Raw genomic sequence first — 22,256 nt, forward strand, 5'->3', positions numbered from 1 at the left:
GAAAATCCGTACAAAGGGAACAATAACATACCAAATGGTAAAAAATAACTGATTTTTTCGAACTCGGGCTGCGTGCGAGTTAAGCGAATATACGCTAGATAAAAATAATTCACACATACACTACTCATCAATAAATTGAAAGGGGAAAAGGAGCGTAACAAGTTACTCGGCAAGTAATACCCCATTGAAGACTCGATTATTTGTATTCATTTTTATGAACGTAATAAATAATTATTCTTGACAGTAGTACGGAACAGTCCAAGTCGTTTTCAAGGTACTGAAATTGTATATTGGAGCAGAGGAAGCGATTGGCTAAAATTCATTCATGAAGATAGATTGTCCTCCTAAGAAACCCATGTCTCTCGGCTTGCATATATTTATTACTGGGCGCTATCCATTTTGATTATATTTCAGTGGTAACAATAATAGCATTTTGTCAAAATAAGCACTTTCAATAAACTCAAAAATGTCTCAATTTTGTACATTTTTTTCACCCTAAATTGCACGATACAACAATACTCTCAATCAACCTGATGCAACTAATAAACTCGGAAGTAGTGAGTCATTCATTCTCCAGCCATATGTTTGTAAAATGATAATTGTTTTACAATTGTATTTTGTAATTGAATTGATATTTTTGGAGTAACAAATAATTTAGTTTTCCAGTAATATTGTGTATGTTCACCTTTTGAGAAAGAGGAGAGATAAAAACGTTTGGAATGCATGTGGCATGTGTAGTTGTGAAGGTGATTTTTCATTTCGATTGCGATTAAAGCGTTATTGTTCTTGAATGATTATTTCGTTTCCAATAAGATTAACTATATAGATCGAAAAATATAAGAATATCGAATTATTAAGATTGTAAATTTAAAATTCATAATATAGAAAAGCTTACTGATGCTCTTGTAGTAAGAAACGATAATTTTTCTTATGATCTTTTATTAGGGTTAGACGTTATTAAGGATTTCAAACTAATTCAAGATGACAAATTAAATATTTTACAGAAAAATCCCGAGAATGATAAGATAGAACAGGTAGCAAATCAACAATACAATGATTCAATTTCTCATTTAACAAAAAAAAATATATAACTCTAGAAAATCCCAAAAATACATTAAGTAATGATTGTAAAGATTTAGAATTTAAGATGAATTTCAGTCAATGTATAGATAAAATAGAGGAAGATTTTAAACATTCAAATGAAAATAAGAAAGAACAGATTTCAGAGATGATTAAAATGCAAGATAAAGCATTCGCTGAACATACGTTCGATGTGGGTTTAGTTAAAGATTACGAAGCGCATATTAAGTTGTCCAAAACTAAGTTTATTTCAAAAAAGCTGAAAATTTATAGGCAGGTTAATCAGTTGCTGGCTAATGATTTAATAGAAAAATCTTCTTCTCCTTATGCGGCTCCGGTTACTTCAGCTTATAAGAAAAATGATAATGAACGGACTCGCTTTGTAATTGATTTTCGAGATTTAAATTCAATTTTGATACCAGAGTCCCAACCATTTCCTAGAATACGGGATAATATAGTAAAAGCAGGTAATTGTAAGTTTTATTCAGTTTTAGATATCAGTTCGGCATTTTGGACGATCGCTATTCGTGAGAAGGATTCGTTATAAGACCGCTTTCGTAACACAGTCTGGACATTTTCAATGGAAGAGGTTACCCTCTGGGTTGAAAGTGTCGCCGGCAATATTTCAACGGATATTATCGAGTATATCGCGTCGCCATGGATTGACGGATTGTTGCTTAAATTATATTTATGATATACTTATTTTTCCGAAAACTTTCAAAGAACATTTGGATCATTTGGAAAAATTACTGAGAGCAATAGAAAAGGAAGACTTCAAACTAAATTTGAGTAAATATCACTTTGTGCAACCATTTGTTAAATATTTAGGTCATAGCATAAGCTATAATTCAGTTCGACCTTGCAACGATAACAAAATCGATTCGGGAGTTCCCACAACCCAAGAATAAAAAGAACATAAGACATTTTTTGGGTAAAATAAATTTTTAATATAAATATATTCGTGATCATACCAGCCAGTTGGAATCATTTCACAATTTGTCAAGGAAAGGAGTGAGCTTTAAGTGGGATGAGCGATATCAATATACTTTTGAATTTATGGAAGATTATTTGTGTAAAAGTCCGGTCCTGGGAATCTTTGATCAAAATAGAGATACTTATATTTTTACGGATGCCAGTGCCTTTGGTATGCGGGCGGTTCTCAAGCAGAAACAAGATTCTGGCGAATTGAAACCGATAGCTTACTTTTCGAAAAGGTTCAATCCGTCACAAGCTAAGAAGAAGGCCATATATTTGGAGTGTTTGGCTATAAGGGAGGCGATTAAGTTTTGGCAATATTGGTTGATAGGTATTATTTTCAAGGTTATAACGGACCACAAACCGTTAGAAAATTTGAGGGTTAAAGCCAGGACAGATGAGGAGCTGGGCGATTTGATATATTATCTCTCTCAATATAACTTTACGATTGAATATTCACCAGGAGAAGCAAATCAAGCAGCTGATGCTTCATCGCGCAATCCAGTGTTGGAATCCGTTGATAATTCGGATGATATACTTCAAACGGTTAATTTAGTGACAGTTGAAGATATCAAGTCAGATCAAAAGAGCATGAGTTTGAAAAAAAATATAGCACACTCAAGAAGAAGAATGGCCATATATACAAAAAATTGCGAAATAAAGAAAGACTATTTATATCACAAGCGTTTGCACTTATTAATTTTAAAGAAATTCATTTACAGTATGGTCATATTGGACCGACACATATTTCATTGGCCTCATTTTGGCCTTTTTACTATTGTTACAACTCAGATAGTCTAATAAAGGACCTCTGTAGAAGTTGTGAAATATGTAGGAAAAATAAAACACGGAAATGTCAAACTTTGGGTTTGTTATCTCAGTTAGGTTCAGCTAGGGAACCTTACGAAATAATGTCTCTAGATACAATAGGTGGTTTCTTCGCTTATGGATCCTCGAAAAAGTATTTACATTTATTAGTGGATCACGTCACCAGCTTCGCTTTTACGTATAGTTCGAAGGGGCAACGAAGTAGAGATATAATTAAATTAATACAGCCAATTGCAGAAGATAATCAGATTAGGATTTTGCTGGTGGATCGATATCCGGCCGTTAATTCTAAAGTTTTCAAAAATTTCTTAAAAAAGTATAACATCATTTTGGTGTTGACTGCTGTGGATTGTACATCATCAGATGGATTGAATGAACGTTCAAACCAAACTTTAGTTAATAGAATACGGACAGAATACGGTGTAAGATAAATGAACTTCCAGGTCGTTCATGCTCAGCGATTGCTTCAGAATGCTCTGAAGAGTATAATGATACTACTCATAGTCAGCAGAAATTGAGTCGGTATCGTGGCAATATATTGCCATTATTTAATTCTTACAAATTGCTACAGTTTCGAGGAACGATTGTCCTCTTCTTCAGGCTAAAAAAAAACAAAACAATGAACATACAGACTTCATCGAGTGCGAAGGGAGGAGGCAACCTACCAACATATAATGAAATTAAGAAAAATAACGACATCAGCGGTATAACGAGAACAGATAGGGCATGACTCTACTCTAACCTAAAAAAACGGTGCAGAAGTCATATGTGCTATGGACGGCCACAGAAAATCCTATCAACAATAGTCACAGAATAAACTACAACTAAAGATTACAAAATACAGTTTCGTGAACAAGCCAATGGATGTGATCTCACTCAACAGCGTAGAGATCACAAACAAACAGTCACAGGATAAAAAAGAGAAACATATATTACACTGAGAAAAAAAAAGCATTGTGGCAATTAAAAAATTTAATAAATATAGCCTCAAGTAGCCAAGTTAATAGAACCAACTAAATAATTGTCATTGATCCGAAATAATTGAGACAATTAATTTTTTTAGTTGTATCAATTCAATTTTTTTTAATTATATGTATCATTCCATTACTTTGTTACAATTAATTTAGTTTAGTTGAATTTATCAAAACAGTTTGATTATGAGAACTTTTCTTAGTCTTGCATCAATCAATTCATTCAGTCAACACAATAAAATCCCTTATTTGCATCGAAGAACTCATTCAATTATCACAATAGAACCCAGTATTACCCCAATGCAATTTGTTGCGTTTTTTTCCCTTGCACCAAATAATTCATTGAATTATCGAAATAAAATTTTTTATTTGCACTGAACAACTCAATTAATTATTACTATAAAACCCAGTATTACCCCAATGCAATTCGTTGTGTTTGTGATAGAGTAAACAAAAAAATAAATTTATCAAAAATTTATTTATTTTTATATATATATATATATATATATATATCAAATGTTCATAAAACTTAAAACATCCTCCAAAAAATAACCTATAATATAATATACATATAGTAATATATGCTGTTTTCAACAAAAAAAATACATATGGTATAATAATGACTAGCTGTCTTAAACATAACATAATATTTGGTGTGAGAATGTATATAATTTGAAAGGTGAAAGTTTCGCAAACATACAGCAAAGGTGAAATTGATTAAACTTAAACCATCCTCCAAAAAACAACCTATAATATAACATAGATATAATATATGCTGTTTTCAACAACAACAAAAATGTTTATGAGCTGAGCTAAAAAAACTGGATCTGTTTGTTTGGTACAATCAGAAAGAACAATATCCAATATTTGTCTCAAAAGGAAATATAATTCCCAACAAGCATTACCAGGAAGAATTAGATCACCAAACATTACTCCAAAATACAAAATAAAAGTTTTCATTTCCGAATGTGACATTCTGATTTTTTTAGATGTCAAATTATTGCGAGTTATGAGTGGTGGCTTATTAGAATTATCCTTACCATAAGAAAAATGTTTGATACGATCATTCATAACATCAAAATCGAGTATTTTATCAGTAATGATTAACTTATATACATAATATCTCAATAATATCGAAAAGTCCTATGCCTTCAAAAATATCATGTGCTATATCAACACAAAAATTTTTAGTCACATGAAATGAAGAAATGGAATTGAAAATACAAGATTCCTTGATGCCTGTTTGAGAAACATTCCCTGTCAAATCCATGTTATAGTTTTCTACAGTTCGTATTTTGCTAAAATCCTCTTCAAGCAATATTTCCGATTCTTGTCGTGAACACTTACAAAACCTACAGAAATAATTGGCACGAAAACTTTCTACAAAGCCAGACAAAGTATTGAGAGCCAAATTATCTCCAATAATTAACGCAAGTTCAATGAAAACTCTTTTATTTGTGTTTCCTATTTGAATTTCAAACCCTTCTTTCGACAATTTTTGTAACTCTGATATTAATCTAGAAAAAATTTTGTCTGTTCCAAATTCCTTCAAATCGGAAGTATGGAAGAGCTGACACAAAAATATGTTTTCGAGATGGCTCTTGAAGAAGACTGGAATGCAAGGTATGGAATAATAAATACAACCCAACTTGTGAATACCACTATGGGATCCTAAGGGGTTTCCAGTCTCATAGTCATCATAGTATAGAAATAAAGGCAGCACTAATTCATTTTTTTCATGCAAATCTAGTTTCTCCCTCCAATATTTGGTTTGAACAATATTTTGTATATCAGCATCATTCAGTAAAGATTGTAAGTATTGCGTAACGACATGAAGAACGTCAGGAATTTGAAAAAATTTTTTTAAAACTTTAGAGATCGGTATGAACTGACTTGTGTTATTTTTACGAGTAATTTGATCATGAAATGTTTCTAAACGTTCTCCAACAATGATTTCCTCTGGAATAACAAAGTATCCTGATGCTTCCAGAGTCTTGAACCTGAGATGTTCTGAATCTAAATTTTCAAAAATATTATCCAACACATGGAAGAAGCTTGAAATTTCTTGTTTCAGATCAAATTTTGCCAAATAATTCTTGAAAATTGATAAAGGTTCCAAAAGCATTTCTTTCATAAGTCTGATGATAGTTTGAACATGTTTTCTGTTTAATGATTTGTCTGCATAAAGATTAGCAATGAAGAGTAGCACATTACGATCAATGGAATCCTTGAACAAATCAAAATGATATTCATTATGTGAATTGTTAGAGATATTTTCATCAGTTGGTGGAATAGTTTCGTTCTGTTCAATCTGTTGGGGATTGATATTTTCATTAATGCACTGAGTTTCATTTTTAACCAGATTCGAATCTGCAAGGTTTACTATATGTTTACTATTAACATGTTGTCTGAATGATTTGAGAGAAGAGAATATTCTGAAACAATCAATTTCACCACACCTTATCTGGCTATAATCATGACATCGATGCTCTAATTTCAAGTGGAGCATCAAAACCTTCAAACTACTGAGAGATATTCTGCAGAAACCACAAGTCAACATTTAGCAAATTAAGTCAAACTTTCACCTTTCAATTATATAACCTGATTTTTGAGATCAATTAAAACAGTCTTATTCAAAAAAAAAAGCAGTATCTATGTTCACAACTAGCACTTACATTAAATGATGTTTAATATCAGATAAGACACTAGATGTGCTTGAGTTTTTCTCCTTACAAGGAGTATCAAACACCAACTCCTGCACCAAGTTCCAAACGCTCTTTCCTTCTGGAGGATATTCAAGATTTAATGTCTGGTATAGTTTATAAAGAAGCTCTATGCAACGAGTACAATTCTGAACATCAATTTTGTATTTTTTGCCATAACAATGGATGAAGAATGTAATCTCCTCCAACACAACAACAGCATAAGCAAAGGGCTGTAAGGGAAGGTCACCCTTATCTAAAAACAATTTCCTTCTTTTAATCCGCTCCTCTAATTCTTCATCATCCTGAAAAACAAAAAAGCAAAGAAAACTGTAGCAGTCATGTCCAATATTCAAGCATAATGATATACAAGTATGAAGAAGTTTATATAGGTACCTTCACAACACAAAAAATGCTATCTTGCACCTCTGTTCTGGATGGCCTCCAGTGGAAGTTTTTTCCCTTAATATTAGATGGGGAAAACAAATAGGCCAGATGACTGAACGCTTGTGTCTGTGGATCTGTGAATATTGAAATACAAGTTGATTGTTTCATAAAATAGAATGATAAAATACAAGTCAATTTTAGGTAAAAAAAAATCAATATCTGTATAGGAAAAAGTTAAACAAACCTAGTTCATGGGAGTTGAATTCCTTAGCTACCGCTATTCTTCTAATTTCTAACTCCCTTAAAATTGCTGGAAAAACCTTAGGCCACTGAGAATAAATGATATCCACTCTTCCTGGGTTATCCCTATTGAAATCAGTTTCGAGCTAAAAATAAGACAACTTGATTAATCTCAATATGAATGTAATATGTAATTGAAAATAAAATAATCGAATCAATTTCAAGATGAAAATAAGAGAATTTCTGTAATCAAAATATGAAAGTAAAATTTTATTGGTAATAAAATAAAATGCTCACCAAATTTAGAAAATAATCCTTATCTGAACATTTAATATCGTTGAACAGGGTTTGAATTTCACACTCAGAATAAATGGATTTTCTTATGTCAAATGTGGCTTCCCAATTTATCAACAAGTCATGGTAAGGTTCAGAATGCGTTTTCAGGAATACCAAGCACTGTTGTTCTTCAACTGTGAATGATTCAGACTCCACTTCTGGAGTTGATATTTTTTCTTTGTTTATCAACCTCAGTTGAGCTTTTATGTTGAGGTACCTATACCACAATTTTCCTCGGGCTGGTTGTTTCCTTAGACTGTCCCTTTTGGAACTGTATGGTATATAATATGTGTTTTTATCTTCTCCCACAAACAGTTCTTGTATAGACTCTGCAATTTCAATCAGCTTCTCGGTTTTCAATCTGTAAACAAAATTGAAACGTTAGCACAGAACACGAGAATATTATTTTTTAATACTAACTCCACTCTTTGCTTCGATCGAAGACATTCGTTAATTAACTCGTCTATTATCAAATTCACTAATTTCTGTCTATAGTCTATCCAAATCCGAGAGGCCAGCGTAAACAAACTGACTAACGCGTGATCTTATTTAAGGTACTCCTCTTATTGGTCAAAGCTTCAGGAACGCCATGTTTGCAGGTGGGAGTAATGCAGTACCGCATTACGTTTGATTCATTGATTGTATGCGAATTGTTGTGCAGAACTGCAGAGCTCATTCATTGCTTTTTCTTTCGTAAATTGGTTTATAGTTGTAGCAAGTTATTCAAGTAACAAGCATTTAAGATAATGTCAAGTACTGATACTGCTGAGGAATCGCGTGTTGACTTAAGTCCTCCAAAAAAGAGACGTCTGAAACGACACTTCAGTGCGGAGATAAAAGATATGATTTTGAATACTTATAAAATTGAGATTATTCAAAATGCAGGAATGTGTTTAAAGGACGTAGAACTCCGAGTTGCTGAGAGACTTGGCATTGGAGCTCGAAGTGTTAGGAGAATTATTTCCGAATACATAAATTCCGGTGTTCTATCACAGCCGGCAACAAATCAAAATCGGACCACCAAATGGGAGTCCTTATCAGATTTCGATAAAAATGTAATACGGCGAAAAGTTCACGAGTTTTTCTTCAGAAATGAACACCCGACTATAGAGAAAGTATAAAAAATAGTTAATGAAGACTCGAACTTGCCAAATTTTAAGAAGAGTACCTTCTCTATAATATTGAAAAAACTTAATTTCAAATATGGACGTCGCTAACGCAACAGTTTTTTAATGAACCGTGACGACATTAAATGTTGGAGAAGAAACTATCTCACGAAAATTAGGACCTTCCGTGATGAAAAGAGGAAGACTTACTGCTTGGATGAAACTTGGGTAAATACCGGTCATACTAAATCCAAAGTGTGGACCGATGAAACAGTTACATCTTCTCGGCAAGCGTTACTTGCTGGATTATCTACTGGATTAAAAATCCGTCTGGGAAGGTCTTGAATTTTGAGTTTAACCCTTTGGTTTCATAAAGCTTGATCAGAGAATCAACGATCGAGTGACGGATGAACGTCAATTAGTTTTCAGTCGATAAGTTGGTCATAAGCATTCTGAATATCATTCTTTCACCAAATAATTATCTATACACGCCCATTTGATGATTCTCAACTGCTACTCCTCCAATATATTCGGAAATATGAAAGTTTCAATGATTTCCTTCGGGAAATCGAATGCCAAATCGTTGATCGAGCAATCAAAGTTTTGTGAAACTTGATGTAAGTACCTTTTTGGTGGAAAACAATTTCAACATTCTTTTTCAAATGAAGTGAATATATTTTTCCAGGCAAAGGGCAAAGAATTATAGTGTGTCATATTGGCAGTGACACTGGTTTTTTAACTGGAGGACTCTGGACTTTCCAATCCAAAAAAACTGGTGACTACCATGAAGAAATGGATGGTCAGTCCTTCGAAAAGTGGTCGAGGGTATAGTTCCTAAATTGGAGGAAAATTCTATAGTAGTTTTAGATAATGCTCCTTACCATTCAAGGAAAATGGAAAAAATTCCTAATTCACAATTCAGAAAGAGTGATATCCAACAATGGTTGAGGGAGAAAAATATTGATTTCACCCCTGACCTCATAAAAGCGCAATAGTTGGAGATAGTCAGGCAGAACAAAGAAAACTTTGAAAAATACATTGTGGATGAAACCGCAAAGGCCCAAAATATTACTGTACTTAGATTACCGCCCTACCACTGCGAACTGAACCCTATTGAATTGATTTGGGCCGATGTCAAGAATTTTGTGGCAGATAAAAACACCACATTTAAAATGGCTGACGTCCAAAATCTTTTTCAAGAGGCTCTCTCACGGGTTACTTCCGAAAGATGGAGAAAGTGCGTGAAACATGTCAAACAAAAAGTTGAGGTAGACATGTGGAAACTGGATAATATTATGGATGATATAACACCAGTCATCGTCAACTTAGAGGAAAGTTCTGCATCTTCTGACGACACTACGGGGTAGTCACTTTTACAAAAAAAATATTGTTACACATTTATATACATAGTATTTATTAAAGTGGGAACTTTAGATTAATTGTTCATTACTCAGACTCGTAGATAAGCATACACATTTTTCACCGGAACTGGAACACTCAAAAAGTTTTAAAATATAACGCTCTCGGAATTCAATTTATTAGTACACCTCTGCGTTATCACGTTCTTGACGCGTGATCACTTCATGCTGCAATGTTTACCGCTGGCCTCTTGGATTTGGATATACTATAGAGTCATTGGTCAGTTTCTGTTTTTTCGCCAATAATATTCTACCTTCAGTAGAACTGCGCAATAAATCTTCCAAAGACTAGAAAGGAAAAAGAGAAAAAATGGTTTTGAAATATGAAATTTCTGACAGCTTTATAAAATCCAAGGTTTCAATAATCATGTTTGTTTAAGTAGAGTAATTAAACAATATATACCATGTAATTGATGAATAATGAGGAGCTCGGTCGCTTGGTTTTCGATTCTCTCATTATAGGTGTTAAATTAGGACAGGCGTTTTCATTAGATTGCTCCTCACTATTTAAAATAGCATCTAATTCTGGAATGAAACATCTGGAGTCATTGGATACATCACTTGAATAGTACGGAGTACCCAAGTCAGATATTGTGACTGTACGAGCAGTGGATGTTGAGTTTGAGGCTGTTTCTAATGACTGAAGAAATATTAGGATTTAGAAAATATTCCAGAATGCTGAAGATCATTATATACTCACATCAATTATAATATCTGATTTTAAAGCGTCTTCGATAACTTTTTTGTTCTTATATTGTTCATATTTTGAACGAAAAATGAGGAAACTTCCTTTTTTCGGAATAAGTTCCTTCATAGTTTGCTCATCGAGCAAATCGAAGGCAGTATCATCAATACCTTCATCTGTAAAAAAATCACTTTTGAAGAACTTCGATTACCACTCACTAATCAGAAGAAAATCCAATCATATAAAAGAAATAAAGAATCTTGAACTTCTACAAATAAAAAACCAAGTATATAGCTAATTAATGAAATATATCCCTTATCGTGAGATTTGATACAACACCGGAAAATATTTTGGACAAAAACCGCCAAAAACCATACCCATATGATACCCATGCACCTGTTAAAATAGATATACAGTGAACTTACCTTCAAATAATTGGATGAGGTATTCCAATCCCCAAGATTTCAAAATACTTTTGAATTTTTCACTCATTACCACTCACAGTTTGTCTATACACTTGCTTTTATATTTACACGTACCAAAGATAAACCTCTTTGCGTACCGCGTGCGTATCTGATTAAAATCTAGATTATTCTGGCGGGACTGGCGGGAGTATCAAGTGGACCGTTGCGTGCGAACAGGGGGGATGGTCTAATGAAACCGTTTATTTGGAGGAAATTTTTCGTTTCATTATTGTAACCATTGGTTTCATAGTACGAAAAGTAATACGTATTGTAGGAATGAACCTATTCGTTCTGAGTAAATGACCAAGTATATTTTTCAGGTTCTAATTACCACAACGAAACAGATGATTAGGCACTACTGCGTAAAGTTTTTTGCAATAATTAACTGATGGAAAAAAAATGGATGTCTTGACCGAACTATTCAAAATTTTAGGTTCAATGAAACATCTAATCGAACAGAAAAAACAATTTAATGGTCACAATGCGAAGCCTCTAAATAACAGACTTCAATTGAAATATTTTTTCTCAGTGTAGACACCACTGTTATGTTCGTCAACAACTATCCATTCTAAATTTTAATTTTATTGATGGGATGGCAATATGTATTACTTAAATTGTCTATGTCACTTCTAAAATTAACAGAATTATCAAACTTTTTTATACAAACCATCTCAGATATCATCCTCTTTCTATAGTCTCTTTCTCTATCTAAAATGCAAACGTTCTCTCAAAATCAAAATTATGACCTGTGGCAAGATGGTGTTCTACCAAGGCAGTTTTATTGTTGGATAGGTTCCTTATTGAACTTTTATGATTGGACAATCTTTAGGTGTTGTTTTGTGGTGCCTATGTAGCAGCCATCACAATTGTTACAATTTATTTTATATACCAAATTTGATTCTAGTGCTTTCGGCGTCTTAGACTTAAGTTTCGAAAAACAAATATTTCCCAAAGTATTCTTGGAATATGTGACAAACTTAAAATTATCTAGGTTTAAAATTGACATCAATCTGCTAGATAGACCAGGAATTAGTGGTATCTTCACATAATGAAAGTTGTCTCTAGTTTCATTAGGTTGATTTATATTGTCATTGATGCATTTGTTGACTAATCTTCTGGGGAAATTATTCTTAACTGATTCTGATCTGCTGTCAACACTCTCAAATTGTCTCTTCTAAAAACGGGATCACTTAATCTTGCAACCCTCCTAACTCTCTCTTTTATCACATTTGGTGCAAAGGATGTAGAGAATGAAAATTTATAGTCCGGTTTGTACTTGTGGGCTTTTTATATAAGTTAGTCCTAATTTGACCATCATTGGGATCTCTTATGAGTAGTACGTCCAGAAATGGTAAGGAGAATGAGTCTTCATCCTCTAGTTCACAAGTGAACTTCAAATGTGGGTCAATAGCATTGAAAACATCAAGAACACGGTTGATTGAACTCTTCATTATCACGGCAAAAACATCGTCCACATACGAGCACAAGATTAAAAGGTCTATACCAGATATTCTTACCACCTCACACAGAACATAATCCATCACCATATCTGCATATTTGGGTGAGCTGGGCGATCCCATTGAGCATCCTGAAACCTGTTCGTAGAATTGGTCCAAGAACATCACACAGCCACTATCGAAACTGACTTCACCAGTTCCAAAAAGTTATTGAGGTCCAACTGAGTAAAAGGCTGTATATTATCCCAGTTATCCAAGATAAGTTGCTCAACAAGAGGCTGTTTTATGTTCGTAAACAGACTTTCCGCATCAAACGAGACAAGACAATAGTCTTGTGGTACTGATATGTCTTTCAGTTTTTCTATAAGTTCTGCTGAATTTCTAATATCGTATGAAAAAGTTGGAGTCAACTGGTTGAGGATCTTTAGTTGTAGTTTATTCTGTGACTATTGTTGATAGGATTTTCTGTGGCCGTCATAGTACATATGACTTCTGCACCGTTTTTTAGGTTAGAGTAGAGTCATGCCCTATCTGTTCTCGTTATACCGCTGATGTCGTTATTTTTCTTAATTTCATTATATGTAGGTTGGTTGGCTCCTCCCTTTCGCACTCGATGAATTCTGTATGTTCATTGTTTTTTTTTTTAGCCTGAAGAAGAGGACAATCGTTCCTCGAAACTGTAGCAATTTGTAAGAATTGAATAATAAATATATTGCCACGATACCGACTCAATTTCTGCTGATTCTCGTTTTTTGGCAACTAAAGGTATTTCATTGACTACTCATAGTGTAACAAATTTCTCTCCAAGATATTCACTGAGGCGTGTTCAATCACATATAATTCTATTGCCTCTATGTACTAAATCTGATTTAGCTATACCTAGATAGAGAATTAGCGTATCAAAATTCTAAAAGAAGTCATAATAGGAATGAGTAGCGGATTGATAAGAACAGGAAAAGTGTAGAACTTAATATCGGTGATGAGGTGTATGAAGAATTAGGAAATAGAGGTAAATTAGATATATTACATTATGTCTAATGTAATATATACAGTAGATTTAGGTCGTAGAAATAAGTCAGAGTATGTACATATCAATAAATTAGCTCCTTACTCCCGACCCTGAAGGGGGGGAGATGTAAAATGATAATTGTTTTGCAATTATGTTTTGTGATTGAATTGATATTTTTTGGAGTAACAAATAATTTGGTTTTCCAGTAATATTCCGTATGTTCACCTTTTGAGGAAGAGGGGAGATAAAAAATGCAGATAAAATAACTTCCACGTCTTTTCAAGTTATAAATTTTTATTGACAATGAATGTCACTTCAACTTCAAACTCAAATAAATAGCGATCTAAATACCACATTCTAACACTCCCCCTGGATCGTTGATCCCCATATTTTTCAAATGGTTTTTCATCAAAATCAAAGGTATAGTCTTCGTCAATAGATCAGCGACGTTTGACTTAGATTCAGTAGACTTCAGATGAAATATTTTATTTTCTATCAGGTCTCTTACGTAGAACATCCTCAGATCTATATGTTTGGATTTCTCCGAAGTTGCCAGTTTTATTGCTCCTTGATTATCAATATTCATGTGACATCTTCAAAATATTCAGTTTGAGAAATTTCCTCAACCAACTTCTGCAAAAACACAAACTCTTTGGCTGGCTTCATTTAGTGCAACAAATTCTGACTCTACGGTGCTTAATGCTACTTAATGCTGCTTTCGACTGGTCCAGCTCACAGCTCCTCCTGCTAATATGAAAACATATCCACTATATGATTTCCTGTCCACTTCGTTCGCACACAGTCTGCATCACAAAAAACTTCAATTTTCTTTCCAGTCTTACAATACTCTAATCCATAATGCATTGTTCCCTTTAAATATCTAAGAATATGTTTCATTCCTTTCCAATGTTGGACATTTGATTTGTGATTTAATTGACTCATAAATGTCGCTGCGAATGCTAGATCTGGCCTATTTGAGATGGACAGATATAAGATGCTTCCAATGATTCTTTGAAACATGGCCTTTTCATAATCATCTAACATATCTTCGTCATTTTCACACGATTTATTCTTTTCTCCAATTGGTGAAGGAGTAGATACCTTTCTACATTCTAACATGTTCATTTCCTTCAGTATTTCAAAAACGTACATTGTTTGGTCCAGTCTGATATTATCCCCTCGTTTAGATACTCTCATGAATAAAACATGCTTGACTTCACCAAGATCTTTTACTGCAAACCGTTCATTGAATTTCTTCTTCACACATTCTACTTCTGCACTGGTCCCAAATAATATTCAGTAATAGCTAGTGGCCAAGAGGACTCATTAGAGCTCTTCATCCCTCTAATGAGGGATTCTTTAATAATTTTATTTGATGACAAATGCCCACATTAACATTTAAATATCTGGAGAATATAAGGGAGAATATAAGGGGTACTTCATATGAATAGCCTTGATAAAGACCAGAAATAAAGGTTGAAACGTCGGCAACACATAAAGGATTTTATTTCCCCAGTCCTCTTGGCCACTAGCTATTACTGAATATTTCGAGAAGTTAGGACACGAATAGTGTTGAATGATTCCCAAATAATAATATATCATCGACGTACGTAGTAATAATTATATTGTTATTTTTATGTTGATAATGAACAGACGTATCAGCGATAGACCTTACAAAATTTTGGTTTCTGATGAAAAAATCCACATTCCACGTTCCACATCAGTCCTGACTGATGAAGCCCATATAAACTCTTTTTCAGCTTGCAAACTAATTTATCATGTTTGATTTCTTCCTTTGAAGGTAAATCGACAAATTTTCAATTCAGGCTATAGAAAACTACTTCATTGCCTTTCGGCATCTCCATATAAACTTCTTCATTCAGGTCGGCTAAGAGATAAGCTGCTGTAATATCGATATGGTGAATTGTCCAATCTCTATTTGCTGCTATTGCAAACAACGTTCTCATCGTCTTTTTCTGTACCACTGGAGAATAGGTTTGATCAAAATCTTTGCCTGGCATCTGAGCTACCAGTCTGGCACGATACCTTTCAATTTCTTCATTCTCATTATATTTTGTCCTGAATACCCATTTTGTTCGGATGATCTTCCTACTTCCTTGGTTCTTCACGATACTCCAAGTGTTCTTGTTAATAAGATTTTCAAATTCATCCACCATAGCTTTCTTCCAGAATTCTCTCTTTTCCCCATTCAACGCTCTACTTACATTCGTTGGATCTATTTCTCTTTTCTCTCTATTTGCCATTTGACAACTTATGCCTACTATGTCTTTGTCCACATTCGTCTGATAATAATAATAATAATAAGGGCTCTTGACGATCTTGAAGATTCACAAGGTGGATGCCAATATTGTCAAGTTCCTGAAAACCGCCATGTCAACCTGGCGTACTAGTCTCAAATGAAAGCAGCAGATTGCTCCATTACAACAGGATCTATTTCGATAAGACGCAGAATTTTCCAAGGAGATTCGCTGAGTCCTCTGTGGTTCTGCAGGGCCCTGAATCCCTTGTCTCATAGATTTAATTCTACGAACTACGGATTTTCCATCAAGAGCGGCAGTAGAACTATGATGAAACTGAATCATCTCCTTTACATGGACGATTGGAAACTCTTCGCATCTACTAAAAAACAAATGCAACAGATGCTGAAAATGGTGGAAGAATTCTCGGAAGACATCAAAATGAAGTTTGGATTGGAAAAATGTCGACTGCTGAACATAACGAGAGGGAAAATAGAAGATGGTTCGTTCAATCTCAAGGATGGCGCAGAAGTTCAAGCATTAAAGGAAAGAGACACATACAGTCCCTGGCCAGTTTTTTAGACGTACTGAGGATTTTTTTTTATATTTACTGGTATTACCCGAGGAAAAAGCAGAATATTTGAATTTCATTTGCACAGAATGTCAGTTTTATCTACGACTCTCATTAAATTGTTCTATTTGGCATTTATTTTTGATGTTGTAGTATTAGTACTCAAGTGTGAATCAGTACTATGTCTTGCATTCTGCAGGTTCGACGTTATGTCGATAATCCACATATGAAATCATTATACTCGCATGCAGCAAACCGAACAATTTTGCATTGATAGTATGAAGCTCTCATAGCTACACAGGGTGGCTCAGCAAAATATTAGAATTTCATGTTTAATCATCAATAAATCAATATTTTTTATTGAATGTGATATATTCAGGTCGATTCTGTTTGGAAATAGTAATATGGTTATAGAAAAGATATTGCTATCACAGCAAAGTTTGAAAAAGTGGTATTTTAATCATTGATTTTGAGCAATATGATCTGTCAATTCCTAGAAGATCTTGTTATTTCAGTTTGCTATATCAGCAACATCATTTAAGTACTTGCTATTTCATAACAAAGTTGAAAATGGCAGTGAATCTCTTGTTTTTCCATTTCTTTCAAGCGTTAGAAATTTAGGAAGTAGGCAAGTAATTATAAACATGCTTCGTTTTAGTAACTTTTTGGAAACCTTCACTTGAACTTTTCATTTATAGCGAAAATATTCGACATATTAGTGACACCAGTAATTCATTTGAATTGCCTGATGAAAAGTTTCTGGAACTGTTTCGCTTGAATAAGGAAAGAAGAGTTGAATGGATTGGTTGAGGAACCCACTAGTAAAAATACAGTTCCTTTTTACCTACAAGTGGGTGAAAATCCATAGAGAATTTCTAGGAGATTGATTATCAAATCAATTCCATCTGATGGAACACAGTTCAACCGAAAACTCACAATCCAAATACCGCAAAAAACATTAAAGCAGAGAGTATCAATTGATGATACTCTTTGATTAAACATAACTTATTCTTCTTTTCAATAGAACAATTATAGAATTACGTGCTCTTTTCTATGAAATGAGAATCTTACCCTTCAAAACAGTGTTGTCAGCTCAAACATTCGATTATTTTTCAACAATATTGCTATGGCCAAAAGTCATAACTAATCTTGCGTAAAACGGTGAAACAGAATATTCGTTCGCTCAGTCATATTGCTATATTTTATAATTATAACGATGTTGTAGATTTAGCAATGTTATAACAAGATGCGAACAGAATCGACCTGATTATATGTGAAAACCATTTACAGATGAAGTATATGTAACATATACATTCAATTTAATAATTCAACATTGAGATTTTGCATCGAATCAATGCGTCTAATAATATGGCCAGGGACTGTACAAGTATCTAGGCATAAAACAGGCAAGAAAAATCAATCAGATCCAGATGAAGAAGGAAATAACGGAGGAGTTCACCCGAAGATTGAGAAGGATAATGGGAACTGGTCTTAACAGCAAGAATCTGATAAAAGCGATTAACACCTACGCTTGCTCGGCTCTGATCTATTCATTCGGTATCATCTCTTGGACGACCACCGATTTAGCAGCTTCACAGAGAAAAAATAAGAACGATGCTGATTAAACACAATAAAGATCACCCCAAAAGCTCAATAGAACGGACAGAGCTGCCACGACATATTGGGGGTAGAGGAATTGTTGATGGACAATTTCCTGACAATATTTCGTGAGAACTCCATCGAGAAGTTTGTGCTCCTGATAGTTCTACGCCGTTAAAGCTACAACAGGATCACTTGGAAAACGTCGAACATACTGCAGAAAGTAAAATGCAGAAACTGATTGGCAAACCTTCGCATGGAAGGCACCAGAACGAGGTCAACCATAATAACATCAACATAACTGCGTCTACTCGCTTCGACGTCTCGCTCTCGACTGATACTCTTTTCGGTACACTTGGTGTCCAATCCTATGAAGCCCGTCCCTACGACGTAGGTTATAGTGACTTTGCTGGGCAAAGGCTAGTGCCAATCCGGTTCGGACAAATTCAAAAGTCTCAGCAGAACGGTTCAGATCATTAACATGGTAAGCAACTTACGGTTCGGTATCCGGTTAGGTGTGATCCTTTCGATCCTTGTTAGCAATCTCGGTAGGAAATGTGGCGTTCGGTGAACGCATTTCCCCATCAAAATTCAAGAATGCTGGGCGATCTGCGGTTGACTCGTGTTTTGAGGCGGAATTTACTCCATTTTCATCGGAAGCCTGAACCACCACTTTGGACAGCTTTTCTCATGGGTCCAAATTCCATCCATTTTCACAAGGTTCTTCCACCACATAGGAATGATTCCTTGTCGGCTTCTGCTGGGGAACCTTGTATCGGTGACACTTGCTACATTTTCAGACATATTGGGCAATTTCTCGGAACATTCCTGGCCAATAGTAGCTGCGGGCTATACGAAATTTTGTTTCTGCTATTCCCAAGTGTCCAGCAGTTGGTCGGTCCGGTCAGTCGTGGTTCTCGAGAGGTACTTCTCTTCGGTCATCTTTCAGCATACATAACTTCCAGGGATTTCCCAGTTCAGGCTCTATAAAATCATCGGAATCGCAAAAATGGCGATATAATTTTCCTGATACAATCCTCTAGTCGGGAAACGCTGGATTCGGCAGTGACGGTAACGATAACAATGACGGTAACTGATTCTGCTTTTCCTGTGTCATGAGCTGGTCCTTTAGTAATTCAGTTTCATTACAGCCGCCTTCATGCAGCCGCTTCACTGCTGATGAAGGACCTGGTTGATCCGGTGTCCTTCCGCAAAACCGGGAAAGGGGTTGTGTGTAACTGACAGATATCCGGTTTTGAGAAGTTCCTCGGTAACGGACACTGACAATCTCTGGACATTACATTCTTACAACATCGAGAGAAGAAAAGTATCGGTTGCGATGTACACTGTGTTCGGAGATGGCCCTTACCACCACATCTCCAGCACTAGGGTTCGGTTGGCATTAGGACGGTATTCTTCGGTTCATCTTGTCTCTGACGTGCTGTAGAGTTTTGAACAAGTTTCAGTTTTTCGGACGGTTCGGACAGTGTGCTGGGGTGCATTCCGATCGGTTGGACGTTCGGTGAGGGATTTTGGAAGGTAAGATGCGGTTTGTTGATGAGACCTTTTTGTATTTGTGGCGAAGCATAGTTAGCAGTTTGCCATTTGACCAATTCGAAAACGTTTCCTTTTCGGAGCAGTTCATCTATCGTTGAAGTTGGTTGGGAGTCCGGGGCGGTTTGTAATTCTGGCAGTAAACGTCGTCTGATGATATTCACCTGCTCTTCCTCGGTCGGTCGCTTCACGGTCAGTTTCTGAAACAGATTTTGCATTCGAGTTACATACAACAAGAGTCGTTCTTCGGTTCTTTGAGTGCGTTTCTTGATTTCCTCTAGTAGAATGTCCTCGTAATCAGGAGGAAGAAAGGCCTCTCGGAGTTGGTCCTTGAAATCTGTCCAGTCGCTGAATGTACCTCTCCGGGGAATGTACTAGTCTATAACATCCTTACGTAACAGTTCGTATTTTGACTCGAACAACTGTTTGTGGCTCACCCTTCTAGCCTCCGCAAGATACTCAGCTTCCTCCAGGAATGAGGTCACGCTGGTTGACCCATCGAATATCAGGCTCCATTTCCATACAGGAACGGTAGAAACGATGGAATAGTCTTGGCGGTCTTGCTGCGACCTGTCACCATGGGGTGTCGGTCATGATATGTCACCATCTTCTCCCAAGTTCAACAAGTCTGCCTCTCCAACGGTTGTTGAACATGAAATCAAGTCTGGACCAAGCCTAGATTAGATGTCCGGTAGTTCCTGGTCAATCAGCGACGGTGCGCTGGCGGATTTCCTGGAACACCACCCAACCACTGAGTATTCTCCAGCAATCTCATAGCCACCCTCAGAAAGTGCTCCAGCTCGGTCTTCCTATGAAGCAGACTGGTAGCTTCCGGGGATAGACTTCTCAGTCGGCCTTGAACGTTCAGTAGCCAGCTTCTAATGCGCTGCAACTCATTGTCTCCATTATCAATATCAAACTCACATATCTCTCTCATTAAGCTGCACAATTTGGCACCACAAAAACCAATTTCCGGTGCCTGGTCAATGTCATCTTTTGGTATGAACGATAATTCGGAATGGATGGCCCTTCTCAGGTGAGCTCTCTTTTCCTGAACGGTGTGTCCTACGGCGCAGCCTTTAACTCCTATGTCAGTTCGTCGCTTTTCAGTCAATTTCACGGCACCAAGCAATCAGAAGAGTTATTTACTATATGCACATTATGGGCATATACAAGAAACAAAGAACGGCTAGCAATTTGCCAGTGTAGAGTTTTATGATTCGATAAGAAATGAAAAGAAACGGTACGGACGGTTACGGTAACATCAACTACTCACAGAACAGCAGAAGTCCCTGCTCGGGCGCCAGATGTGATAGACTTTTTCGTACTCTGGCCGCTTCTTACCTTTGCTCGGGTGCCAGTGGGGCAATCTCTAAAACCCCTCATCTTTCACAGAATCTCTCAAGAATTAGAGAGCCCGGGTAGACTCGAGTATCAGTGGAGAAGGGTATTGATGAAGACTAGGGAGGTATCGCCTTCTTAGTGTCTGCTTTTCAACGGTCTTTAGGCGATAAAAAGAGTACTTTCCTCTTCTAACTAAACTCCTAGATGAAACTGATTTAAAAAATATACACTCACTGGCAAAATAATTGGCAACAAAATAGATGTTCAACTATTTATTTCTATTGGATTAAACAATATACAAAAAATATACAGTTACAATAAAATCATGAATGTCAACGGGTGGGCCTAGTCGGCGTAGGACGGTTTGTAAAATAATTACAAGTTAATTCAGCACGGTCACTCCAATAAAAAGGAAATAAAATTCAGAAAAATGTAAATGGTTTCGGAAAATACACGGAATCAAGGCGAGTCAAAATTTAATGAACTTCAGAGAAATATAAAAGGTATCGGAAAATAAACTGAATTAAGTCAAGTCAAAATTCAAAAGCCTACAGTAACTCCACCTCTCGGTAGAAATCGGTACGGACGTACACCAGTCGGTTACCTTCGGTCTCTCTCTCTCTCGCTTTCTCAGTAACTTCAAGATGGCTGACTGTCAAATAGCAACCACAGAGTCCGGCGGTGACGGTGTATGACGGTCACAGAAATCCATCTCTATGGTCGATGGATCCAACCTATAACCTATAATTTAAACTGTTAGAAATAGGGACGAAATGATGAAAAAATGAAGTATCGGTGAAGTAAGGGAGCCCAACGTCCTCCTGGAACCCAAATACCACCCTACGGTAACGGAAAGAAATCTATATCGAGGGAATAGCTAGATTAAGTTACGATTAATTCAGATTTTCAGCCAAGCAAAAAGTCTAGACAGGATATTACTCTACAAAGGTGCAATAAAGCAGAAATAAATGTCACCAATTACTTGCCTTGGAGTTTATAATCTCGTTAGTTCGGAAAACAGATTCTCACTGTCGTCACTCACTCACCTATCGATCTCAATTCCTACTGATCTTGACCGGCACCGGGCCTCGAAGAAGTACCCCTCTCCTCGGAAAAACTGTCCCCACCATGGGTTACTCATTTACCCATTGGATATACTCAAATTGTTCGGTCAATCAACTGGTTGGGAAAGACACAGAAATAATTGAAGAGAAGGAAAAACGGAACAAGTTGAAAGACCGTTTTTCGAGTCAAAATGACAGAAAAAGTACG

General features: G+C 35.8%; 1 protein-coding gene and 1 long non-coding RNA gene across 2 annotated transcripts; one reads left to right on the forward strand and one right to left on the reverse strand.

The window, feature by feature from the left end:
* Nucleotides 1-4,400: 4,400 nt before the first annotated feature.
* Nucleotides 4,401-11,277, reverse strand: LOC123313636. The gene is made up of 10 exons (XM_044898603.1): nucleotides 11,154-11,277; nucleotides 10,744-10,904; nucleotides 10,447-10,683; nucleotides 10,254-10,331; nucleotides 7,940-8,010; nucleotides 7,481-7,880; nucleotides 7,188-7,329; nucleotides 6,953-7,077; nucleotides 6,530-6,861; nucleotides 4,401-4,601 (listed from the first exon to the last, which is right to left on the reverse strand). The coding sequence occupies exons 1-10, from the start codon at nucleotides 11,218-11,220 to the stop codon at nucleotides 4,487-4,489; spliced, it is 1,728 nt and encodes a 575-aa protein (XP_044754538.1). The 5' UTR covers nucleotides 11,221-11,277; the 3' UTR covers nucleotides 4,401-4,486.
* Nucleotides 11,278-11,354: 77 nt separating this feature from the next.
* LOC123313637 lies at nucleotides 11,355-11,583 on the forward strand. Its single transcript, XR_006537760.1, has 2 exons — nucleotides 11,355-11,450; nucleotides 11,513-11,583. It is a non-coding gene; the product is annotated as an uncharacterized LOC123313637 (long non-coding RNA).
* The last annotated feature ends 10,673 nt before the right edge of the window (nucleotides 11,584-22,256 follow it).

The sequence above is a fragment of the Coccinella septempunctata genome, chromosome 5 (genome assembly GCF_907165205.1).
Source record: "Coccinella septempunctata chromosome 5, icCocSept1.1, whole genome shotgun sequence".
Classification (NCBI taxonomy): Eukaryota; Metazoa; Arthropoda; class Insecta; order Coleoptera; family Coccinellidae; genus Coccinella; species Coccinella septempunctata.

Bases quoted from the DNA above. Each gene is read 5' to 3' on its own strand.
- LOC123313636 (XM_044898603.1), bottom strand. From the start codon at position 11,220: ATGAGTGAAAAATTCAAAAGTATTTTGAAATCTTGGGGATTGGAATAC. The intron at 8,011-10,253 runs ATAGTATATCCA...TGGATAGACTAT, and splicing joins AGAAACTGACCAATGACTCT to AGACAGAAATTAGTGAATTT. The intron at 7,078-7,187 runs GTTTGTTTAACT...CAATATTCACAG, and splicing joins ATTCAACTCCCATGAACTAG to ATCCACAGACACAAGCGTTC.